Below are 11630 nucleotides of genomic sequence, written 5' to 3'. Positions count from 1 at the left end.
ACATACATATATAATTTTAAATAAATTCTTATATAGGTTACTAACGATCATATTTTCTGTCAACAGCTGTTGGACACAGAAAGAATTTCAATATTCGCGCTCGACCTACAAATCTGGTTCCTCCTATTCGAAGCCCTCCGCGTTCACTTAAAGTTCCAAATGGAGGCGTTCTTCAAGAAAATCATAGAAATACTATCCATAGACACGACCAAAGCGATATACGAACTAAAAGAAATACACCACATTTCTCTAGAAAATTTGGCCCAAATGTTCAGAATTCCTGGACTTTGTACAGAACTGTATCTTAACTTCGACTGTGATGTGTACTGTATAAATGTGTTTGAAGAATTGACGAAGCTGCTCTCCAAAAACGTAGTGTCTTCCACCGCTTATAATATACACAGTTTGTCCCTAGAAGTGCTAATGACTATAATAGAAGCTATAGAAATTGGGACTAGTCAAAAAGAGAAAGAAGATGTGGTAGATGAAAGGGAAGTAGAAAGGATAGGAGTGGAATATGGTCGTGGTGGTCATGTTTCCTTGGAATTAGGGGGGATGGATGACGCGTCTGTGGTCAGTGACCATGTGACACATGATATAAGTCAGTACTTTGGCGGAGGAAGGTCTGCAAGGCATAAGCCCTCGGTGGAAATACCAAGTGATGCGGAATTGGACAATATTAAGAATATGAAGAAGGTAGGTTTCGTTAGCAGCTTTATTTTTTTATTAAACTCCTGCGCAAAAAACATTGTTATTTTTTTTTTCTTTACTTATGATCATCTTAAGGCAGAAATAGTTGATAAAACCTATTCCATTCGTGAGCATTTGCAAAAATTTGTGTGACAATTTTTTTTAATTGAAACAAGGAAGTTTATTGTTTTGACAATTGATGGTGTCAATTCTTAAAATTATTTATTTGGTAACAATTGATAAAATGTTCATTTTGTTTTCAAGTGGGTAACCCAAGGCACTGAGCTTTTCAACCAAAAACCAGAACGTGGTATAGAATTTCTACAAGAGCACGGCGTTCTGGCCACGCCTTTAGATCCTGATGAAGTGGCTAACTTCTTAAGGGAAAACCCTGATTTGGACAAGAAAATGATTGGTAAGTAAAAATATGAGGCTATTAGAAAGATAATAGTTAATGTTAAATTTGATTAGTCTGATGAAAAACTGGGAAGGCCATATTTTTCAAGATAATTCCATAATTTTACCCTGTAACCAATTAATAATGGGTTTATCGTCAGAAAAGGTGTATATAACGTGCTTTGAAAATTATATCAATAACAACCATGTTCAAAAATTGACCCCAGCAGAACTCTGCCTTCTTATCTTATGGCAGAATTTCTAATGAGCGTATTCGTGCAGTAATGATTAGTGCCACGAAATGGGGTGTTAATTTGAATGAAAATATTTTCAACTCTGCTTTCATTTTTAAATAATAATAAGTTGTTACTTGTTAAGTTTGTTAAGTTGGCTTCGTGCGCGTGGGCAAAGAAAATAACAGTTGTTATACATGTCAAATTTTAACTTTTTGACAAGTATCTCAAATACGACAGCTCTTGTATTCTGACATGTCCTTCTACCAGGTGAATACATATGCAAACGTTCGTCCCGCGGCGAGGACGACGGGCCGAGCGTGCTAACAGCGTTCGCGAACAGCTTCGACTACTCGCGGCTTCGCATCGAGCAGGCGCTGCGGCTCTACCTGGAGACGTTCCGGCTGCCCGGCGAAGCGCCGCTCATCTTCCTAGTTATGGAGAAGTTCGCGGAGCGCTGGCACGTGAGTAGTAGCGACAGTAGCAGCAGCAGCAGCAGAAGCAGTAATATAAGCCACAGAAGTAGCAGTAATTGCAGTAGCAACAACAGCTACAGCAACTTAAGCAGCAGCAGTGGTAAAAACAAAAGCTGCATTAGCAGCAGCGATGGAAGCAGCGACATTAGCATTAGTAGCAACAGCAGTAGCAACAGAAGCAACAGTAACCAAATCCTTACTTAATAAATGATCATAAACGATGGTAATTGCTTACCATCAAGCCAAGGTAAGTAAACATCTCGAAAATAATACAGTCGATTAATTAATTAATTTCCCATCCACAGACAACAAACGGCTGTCCATTCGCGAACACAGATGCCGCATTCCGACTAGCATACGCCGTGATAATGCTGAACATGGACCAGCACAACCACAACGCTAAAAAACTCAACGTGCCCATGACAGTGGATGACTTTGTGCGCAACTTGCGCGGCTGTAACGGCTCCGGGGACTTCCCGACGGATATGCTCAAGGAGGTCTTCTATTCTATCAAGTAAGTACATAATAATTAATTATTTAATTAATTATTATCAAATGTTTGTAACATAGAACATGGGAATCACAAATTATACACAATTATTTTGGTTCTTAAAGTATAACATTGTAAAAATACAAACTGAGAAATATGTTGAAAATTGTGTTGTTACAGATGATATTTTAATAATGACTTCTATTTTTTTCGTTTGTTACTGCGGATAAAAATAGTCAATATTACACGAAGACTTAGATTTTAGACTCATAGCCCATTATCATATATGAGAAATATCGTACTCTCCGTGCGATTAGAGCCTTTAATGAAAATTAAGCTCTCCGTGCGATTTGAGATTTTTGTGAAAATTAAGCTCTCCGTGCGATTAGAGCTTTTTGTGAAAATTAAGCTTTCCGTTCGATTAGAGCTTTTAATGAAAATTAAGCTCTCCGTGCGATTATAGTTTTTTGTGAAAATTAAGCTCTCCGTGCGATTATAGCTTTTTGTGAAAATTAAGCTCTCCGTGCGATTAGAGCTTTTTGTGAAAATTAAGCTCTCCATGCGATTAGAGCTTTTTGTGAAAATTAAGCTCTCTGTGCGATTAAAGCTTTTTTGTGAAAATTTAGCTTTCCGTGCGAATAGAGCTTTTTGAGAAAATTAAGCTCTCCATGCGATTAGAGCTTTTTGTGAAAATTAAGCTCTCCATTGGATTAGAGCTTTTTGTGAAAATTAAGCTCTCTGTGTGATTAGAGCTTCTTGTGAAAATTAAGCTTTCCGTGTGATTAGAGCTTTTTGTGAAAATTAAGTTCTCTATACGATTAGAGCTTTTTTGTGAAAATTAAGCTTTCGGTGCGAATAGAGCTTTTTGTGAATATTAAGCTCTCCGTGCGATTAGAGCTTTTTTGTGAAAATTAAGCTTTCCGTGCGAATTGAGCTTTTTGTGAAAATTAAGCTCTCCATGCGATTAGAGCTTTTTTGTGAAAATTAAGCTCTCCGTGGGATTAGAGCTTTTTGTGAAAATTAAGCTTTCCGTTCGATTAGAGCTTTTAATGAAAATTAAGCTCTCCGTGCGATTATAGCTTTTTGTGAAAATTAAGCTCTCCGTGCGATTAGAGCTTTTTGTGAAAATTAAGCTCTCCACGCGATTAGAGCTTTTTGTGAAAATTAAGCTTTCCGTGCGATTAGAGCTTTTTGTGAAAATTGAACTCAGTGCGATTAGAGCTTTTTGTGAAAATTAAGCTCTCTGTGCGATTAGAGCTTTTTTGTGAAAATTTAGCTTTCCGTGCGAATAGAGCTTTTTGAGAAAATTAAGCTCTCCATTGGATTAGAGCTTTTTGTGAAAATTAAGCTCTCCATTGGATTAGAGCTTTTTGTGAAAATTAAGCTTTCCGTGCGATTAGAGTTTTTTGTGAAAATTAAGCTCTCCGTGCGATGAGAGCTTTTTGTGAAAATTAAGCTCTCCGTGCGATGATAGTTTTTCGTGAAAATTAAGCTCTCCGTGCGATTAGGGCTTTCTTGTGAAAATTAAGCTTTCCGTGCGAATAGAGCTTTTTGTGAAAATTAAGCTCTTCATGCGATTAGAGCTTTTTGTGAAAATTAAGCTCTCCGTGTGATTAGAGCTTCTTCTGAAAATTAAGCTCTCTGTGTGATTAGAGCATTTTTGTGAAAATTAAGCTTTCGGTGCGAATAGAGCTTTTTGCGAAAATTAAGCTCTCCGTGCGATTAGAGCTTTGTGTGAAAATTAAGCTTTCCGTGCGATTAGAGCTTTTTGTGAAAATTAAGCTCTCCGTGCGATTAGAGTTTTTAACCGACTTTAAAAAAAGGAGGAGGTTATCAATTCGGCCGGTATATATATTCTTAACGATTTTAAATTTAACCTAGAAAAGTTTTATTCCTTACAAAATGACTTTATATGTCTACTTTCAACAATAAAATAATAATCGACTCAAAATTAATGATTAACACAACTAAGCACAACCAAAACGACCGTTACGTCCGAGAGCCCAACGGAAAGTGTGTCAAATCCGCTGTTCAGCTCATTTTTATAAACACCCACTCGGTTCGGGTTGCCAGTTGGGAATTAATTTATAACACGGCCGTTCCTGACAGTGCGGCGTCCTCGACCGCAGCATGACTTCTACCACTAGCAAGTAACATCAGATCCATCCAACCTGCTTGCTTCATCCCTTGAAATCTACTCAACATCGCCTTAGCGCTGTCTCAGGAACATAAAGGAAACTTGTTAGCAATCAACCTAGTTTCGCGTTATAGTCTGAAGCGTATATCTTATGCAGGGGAACGAAAAATGACCTTCATCTCTATTTTACCATTACCAGTGCCATGGACGCAAGCGTGCACTCAAGCGGCCATAGACAAGGTGTATTAAAAAGCAAATACTTATTACAGAATTAGATACCTTCAGACTTAACACGAATATAGATAAAACTCAAAATGTAATACACCGTCGTAACGACAGTGGCTCCAAGTGCTCTCATAAGCGACAACCTGTAAAAAAACAGAGACCCATACATTTTGCATGTTCTCTAAGTGGCCTAAACACATTAGCACCACAAAAATTTAAAACAGAGAGACCCATACCTTTTGTACGTTCTCTAGTGGTCTATAAACAATAGCACCACAAACTTTCAAAACAGAGACCCATACCCATGTATGTCCTCTAGTGGTCTATAAACAATAGCACCACAAACTTTCAAAACAGAGAGACCCATACCTTTTGTACGTTCTCTAGTGGTCTATAAACAATAGCACCACAAACTTTCAAAACAGAGACCCATACCCATGTATGTCCTCTAGTGGTCTATAAACAATAGCACCACAAACTTTCAAAACAGAGAGACCCATACCTTTTGTACGTTCTCTAGTGGTCTATAAACAATAGCACCACAAACTTTCAAAACAGAGACCCATACCCATGTATGTCCTCTAGTGGTCTATAAACAATAGCACCACAAACTTTCAAAACAGAGACCCATACCCTCGTATGTTCTCTAAGTGGACTATAAACAATAGCACCACAAACACAAAGTCTTCGACAGCAGCGGTGAGTGGCTACCGTCGTTCCTCGTTCACGCAGGCATCCCGGCGCCGTAGATTGGTTGCAAGCAGCCCGGAAGCCCGTTGTCAGCAACTGCAGCGGCGCAGTGGATGTACAGCGCACGTGCCATTGCCAGCGCACAGCACATCGTACCACTGGGAACCCTTGTTGCCTCCTTCAACACGTAGCATGTTGAGAACTGTCCCGTAGCACCTGTTATTATCATAGCAACTAGTTATTTTCTTGACAACTTTGCTTCCCCGACTCGGCCTAACCTGACCATGACTAATCAATAGCCCCAAGGTACTTAATGACTCCCGCTCACAGGACGCAACGGATGTTATTTCGCTACGGTTGAGATAATGTTCTTTCAACACTGAACAACTGAACTGAACAACAACTAATAAGCACTAAATTTAGATGGCAAACGGTCGAAAACGCGTGGCAATCCCAATTCTGATCTTAACGATTTTAAATTTAACCTAGAAAAGTTTTATTCCTTACAAAATGACTTTATATGTCTACTTTCAACAATAAAATAATAATCGACTCAAAATTAATGATTAACACAACTAAGCACAACCAAAACGACCGTTACGTCCGAAAGCCCAACGGAAAGTGTGTCAAATCCGCTGTTCAGCTCATTTTTATAAACACCCACTCGGTTCGGGTTGCCAGTTGGGAATTAATTTATAACAATATATATTTTTTTATGTATGTACACCGATTACTCCGAGGTTTCTGACCCGATTTACGTGATGGTGTCGAATTGGTCCCATAAAATTTTTTTTCGGATAGGCCCAGTAGTTTTGATTTTATGAGCATTTTTGTCTGTACTCGATGACTAAATTGAAATGTAGCAAGTAACTTTGATTCACTTCCCGGTAACCGATTGAGCTGAAATCTTGTATACGTATGTAAATTTGATAGCGATGAAACATTATCATGACATGAAGCTGATTTGATGATGGAATCGGAAGGTGGCCATAGGAACTCAGTAATATATTGACTCAACTTTATCGAGTTTGGGCTCGTTTGATTCGTGTTGAAAAATACACTAAAAAGTATTAAATAAAAATAACTGCGTTAAAAACAACCCACTTCAAAAACGGAAAAGTAAGAAATAAAAAAAGATTTGATATTATTAACTACTACATATTATTTATACTAGCGGTCGGCCCCGGCTTCGCCCGTGGTACATATTTCGCAATAAAAAGTGGCCTATGTCCTTTCTCGGGTATCAAATTATCTCTATACCAAATTTCATGCAAATTGGTTCAGTAGATAAGGCGTGATTGAGTAACAGACAGACAGAGTTACTTTCGCATTTATAATATTAGTATGGATAAATGGTTTATAAATGATGTTGACGACGCGGTTGGCGCAGTGGTAAAGTAACAGCTTACTGAGCCGACGGTCCCGGGTTCGATCCCCGGTCAGAGCAAATATTTGTGTGATGAACTCAATTATTTGTTCTTGGGTCTGGGTGTTATTATCTATATATGTATGTATTTATTAAATTAATATTTAATATATATTTATCGTCGCCTAGTACCCACAACACAAGCCCTAATTGAGCTTACTGTGGGACTAGGTCGATTTGTGTAATAATGTCCTATAATATTTATTTATTTAAATATAAATTTAGAAAGAATATCACGAGGCGGGACTCCTTTAACCTCTTGTTAACGTTCGCCAGGAACGAAGAGATGGTAATGCCGGCAGAGCGTGTAGGGCCGGTGCGCGACGCGTACCTGTGGCGCGTGTTACAGCGGCGCGGGCGCACGGCGGCTGCCGCCTACCGCCTCGCGCCCAGGGTTTGCTCGCTGCACGCGAGGCTGCTGCCTGCTGCCTGCCCGCCCGCGGTAAGTACACACTAGATAAAGTAATTTATTATAAGCTATTGCATAGCTTCTATCGCGGGCCTTGAGCGCGGGGACCGAATCCAGAAATTTCGTAACAAAAAACCTCACGCTCCCCACTCCGACGGGCTCGGAGGTGTGACTTGAAGGCATAGCATGCAATAGCTTTACCGCGGCAGTCCACGAGTGACACACGTCTTTTTTTATTTATTTATTGTAATCCAATAGCTTTACAGGTTAATAAGATTATAACAATAAGTTAATTTAACAAATTGCCAAGTAAAGGAGCACAAATAAAAAAAAATAATACAATAAAAACAGTACTTTAATGCCACCGGCTCGCCAGTGTCCGCGAAAAATACATGAAGAAATGTGTCAAGTAGCTGTGATCAGTAGCCCGTTTGCATCGACCCTAAGCGTGTTTTTTTTTTTTTTGTAGTTTCTAGGATTTTACTTCTTTAGGCGCGTTGAAAGTAAAATTTCTAGGTCGCATCATGACAATACTACGTGATGTGAGATCACGTAGTAAGCGAAGATATTGGTATCTATGAATCTTGCCTGAAGTTTCACTTCTGACATGTATGCTCGGCTCACACGCTCTTTTTTACCTATATTAATTATTCTATTTTCAATATAACTACATACATTGAATATAATATGAATTACCAGCTGTGCCGCGCGGCTCCGCTCCTGTTGGTCTTAGCGAAATGATATACATATAACCTATAGCCTTCCTCGATAAGTGGGCTATCTAACACCGAAAGAATTTTTCAAATCGGACAACGATTCCCGAGATTAGCACGTTCAAACAAACAAACAAACTCTTCAGCTTTATAATATTAGTATAGATTTATCAAAAACGATATTTTCTCACAGGTGACAGCCCTATCAGCCGCGTTCGAACGCTCCACCCCACCCACACCCGAAGAGATCGAGTCCAACTCGCGCGAGTGCCTCGCGCTAGTCGCTCTAAGCGGGCTGGAACGATGCGCTGCGCTAGTTGCCCGCTTACGGCCTGCTCAAGACTCGCTCACGCTCGACACGCTGCTGCTCACGCTCAGCAAGTTTACGGGGCTGTTGGCGCCCCACCACGCTTCGTATATCGCTGTTGGTGAGTTTTAGAAGGGGGGTAAAAGGGTCTATTATGACATGATGAAGTAATGATAAATGGGTTTATAAATGGTAGGATAAAGAAATGATGAAATGATGGGTATTGATAGTAGGATAAAGTGTGAATGGATTTTTTATTTTGCTATCTGGCTATATGTAAAGCGCAGCTGTCTAATAATTTTAAGGTTTTCTGCAGGTAATAATGATAATTAATGATAATTTTATCATATATCTGAATAATTAACAAGAGGTTACAATTTTTTCTAAAATATCTCAAGGTCAAATTGTTACGTTATTTTCAACTTCAGAAAACTGAAATGTTCTATCTATACTAATATTATAAAGCTGAAGAGTTTGTTTCTTTGAACGCGCTAATCTCGGAAGCTGCCGGTCCGATTTGGAAAATTCTTTTGTTAGATAGCCCATTCATCGAAGAGGGCTATTTAGATTATATATCATTAGTAATTTATATAATTCTCGTACAGGAGTGTCCCTCGGACAGGCGAGCAAGGCGCAACAAGCCCTGCGTCGCGCGTGCGCGGTGTGCGCGCGGCACGCGGAGTGCGTGCGCGCGGGCTGGCGGCACGTGCTCGAGATCACGTGCACGCTGTACGCGGGCCGCCTGCTGCCCAAGGTGTGTACCCCCTGTTGGTCAAACCAGTTTATATTAACGAATGTCTATGTCAAATACCTATCTGTCATGTGTCTGTGTGTGTAATTTTTTTTCCCTCCCGCCTTTACCCTTTGTGCTACGCATATAATTAAGCTAAAAAAGCAACGTAGAAGTATGTTCAGCTTTGTAGAAGTGCTGACAACGACGTAGAAGTGTCTAAAATTTAGTAGTTAATAAATTATTTTACCTTACTCTAGAGTCTAGAGCGAAATTAGAGTATTTATAAAATATTTATAATTTTTTATGTGTTTGTTTTACACTATGTTTTATTACAGTGTCTAGTAGAAGCAGAGGACTATCTATCGCCAACGGGCACAGTGTCGCTCATACGTGAAGCGAGTCGCGGCACAGATAGTGGACTACTGTCTAGCATATATTCGTATATTGCACTGGGAGAGACTGGTGAGTTTTTATTTGGCTATTGTTTTTATTTATTTTAGCCGCTTGCCACGACTTTGCAAGTGTTGACCTAAGATAAAAAAAACAGCCTCTGTTTCTCTCTATCTTTTCCTCTTAGAAAATATCGGTTTTAATATGATTTTGTTATTAAACTCTTCTGAATTTATAAGAATTTAATTGTTTGATGTATTGGTTACACATAGCACTGATGTATTGATCTATTTTATAACAATAAGTAACATGTAATTCAATATAAGTTATAACGTTGGAAACCTAAATTCCAAAGTGACACCTGTCATTCTGTCTACAAATTGATTATTTTGAACTAAAATCTAACCATTCATAGGTATACGTGCGCCAACACCTCACGAGAAAGCGCTTATAGATGCAGCCACAGAATGCGTAGCGGCTTGCAACTTGCCCGGTCTGCTCGTTTCGGAAACTAAATTTCTACCAGTTGAAAGTCTTCAGGTAAGTCGTGATAAACAAGTAAATTCACAAATTAAAAGAATGTCCAAAATGTCCAAATGGGCTTAAAAATTCAAATTAACAACTATGTATATGTCGTAGCTGAAGTGTGTTAAACTCTGCCGAATAAACGTATAGGTAGAGTTTTGGTTTGGACAATTTTTGAGGCTTATTGTATGTATGTTATTTGTTAAAGCCAGTTAGATTAAGAGATAAAAGGCTATTTAAAAGGATTGATTGTTTCAATTCAAATGGTTTTCTATGTTTGAATTATTATTTATCAAATTATAACATTTCCTACAGGAACTCATTCAAGCGATGTTAGCGGTAGGCACTCCGCCGGATTCCGACAGCCTACAGCTCAATCCACAGCTAGAGGACATTACTATATTCTTCTTTGAACTTCTGGGACAAACGTTAATTCAAAATCGGTATGTAAAGTTATTTCTTATAATATTCATATAAAGGTTTGGTCTTTCAAGTTAGATTTAAATTTGAGCATTTTGTTGATACTGTTTAAAGAGTATTTACACTGCTTGAATATAATTTTTCTTTGCGAAATTTTTAGTATCACTTTTTTTTAATTATATATTTCTAGTTTGATATAAACTCAAAGCATATTTTTATACATATAACGCAATCTTAGCTTCTAAATATTTTATTTCTTGTTTCACTTTACACATTTCACAGTATATTTATTGTGATCTAAGATTTTGATTGTAGCTCACATTTTCTGTACACTTTTTGACTGATTTATTACACTATTCGACAAAGCAATAACACACGTGAGAGTGCTATTATTTCCATAATTGTCACACAGTTTTTTGGTCCTTCGAGTTGGATATTACTATTACTTTTTTATTAACTATTATTCATTCTAGGGACCGCCTTCTAACCGTATGCCTTTATTTATATTTTTTTGCTCAGGGACCGCCTTCTAACCGTATGCCTTTATTTATATTTTTTTGCTCAGGGATCGCCTCCTAACCGTATGGGAGGATTGTGGGCCGCACATAGAGCGCATAGTTCTATGGGCAGCAAGTCGCGGTAATTACGCACTTACTCGAGTGTTAACAGCCTTATTGAGGACTTCGGCTCGTCTGATGAGATGTGAATTATGTGCTCCGACGGTATTATTGCATCTGCAACTGCTGTTCCGCCTGCCGTATAAGCTGTTCTATCAGCAGGCTGATGTGGTAAGTGTACATTTTTGGGGTTCCGTAGAAGAATAAGGGTGAAAAACTAGGTATAAATGGAGATCTTGTTAGTAATACTCCGCTGTCTGTTACCGAACTGTATGATTGTTATTAAACGTGATATTTAGACAGCTTTTGTTATAACGAAAATTTGTATTAACGGTAAATCAAAAAATAATAAAATGAGTTAAAGCATCGGTTGGCAAGGTCATGAACTGGATGGGTGAACTTTACTTTCTGATTTTGTAGATTTATTTTTAATTGAGCCTATTTGTCGATATTCAGGGATTCCGATCGGAATCCCTGAATATCGACAAATAGGCTCACTTACGCTTGACCGGTTTTTTGCAGATATCGTGTGGAATCTACGAAATAGTGAAGACGTCAGCGCAGAATATTCATAGTGGTGCAGAGTGGGGGGCGTTATTGGCGTTACTTGCGGCTGCTGGTGCAGGCGCATGGCCGAGGGATGCTGCTCCGCCAGGTAAATATGGAATATCTTATTGAAGTGAAAACTTCTTTAGCGGCGTTGGGTATAAAATCTTAAACTCGCGTCAGGACACGTGGCCTGATCGAAAAATT

General features: G+C 38.7%; 2 protein-coding genes across 5 annotated transcripts in view; both read left to right on the top strand.

Moving 5' to 3' along the window:
- garz (Sec7 domain-containing protein garz) overlaps positions 1 to 11630 on the top strand; it is a 437193-nt gene that overhangs the window by 5998 nt on the left and 419565 nt on the right. For all 3 annotated transcript variants that reach the window (XR_016316887.1, XM_089705512.1, XM_089705511.1), the window contains exons 9-20: positions 67 to 696; positions 955 to 1105; positions 1590 to 1783; positions 2101 to 2309; positions 7040 to 7205; positions 8079 to 8313; positions 8798 to 8946; positions 9261 to 9387; positions 9731 to 9855; positions 10156 to 10283; positions 10826 to 11048; positions 11400 to 11532. Coding sequence is in view for 2 of the 3 variants with exons in the window: in XM_089705512.1 (XP_089561638.1) it covers positions 67 to 696; positions 955 to 1105; positions 1590 to 1783; positions 2101 to 2309; positions 7040 to 7205; positions 8079 to 8313; positions 8798 to 8946; positions 9261 to 9387; positions 9731 to 9855; positions 10156 to 10283; positions 10826 to 11048; positions 11400 to 11532 (2470 nt within the window). In the remaining variant the exon portion in view is untranslated. The remainder of the gene's footprint in view (positions 1 to 66; positions 697 to 954; positions 1106 to 1589; positions 1784 to 2100; positions 2310 to 7039; positions 7206 to 8078; positions 8314 to 8797; positions 8947 to 9260; positions 9388 to 9730; positions 9856 to 10155; positions 10284 to 10825; positions 11049 to 11399; positions 11533 to 11630) is intronic.
- Positions 1 to 11630, top strand: part of LOC149481289 (uncharacterized) — a 72684-nt gene that overhangs the window by 40244 nt on the left and 20810 nt on the right. The window lies entirely within an intron of this gene.

This window comes from Colias philodice, chromosome 17 (assembly GCF_061535455.1).
Source record: "Colias philodice isolate Cphi_HAF_F1 chromosome 17, ilColPhil1 Martin Lab GWU primary, whole genome shotgun sequence".
NCBI classification, from domain to species: domain Eukaryota; kingdom Metazoa; phylum Arthropoda; class Insecta; order Lepidoptera; family Pieridae; genus Colias; species Colias philodice.
Note: the sequence above shows the minus strand (reverse complement) of the source record. Positions and strands in the feature narration are given on the sequence as shown.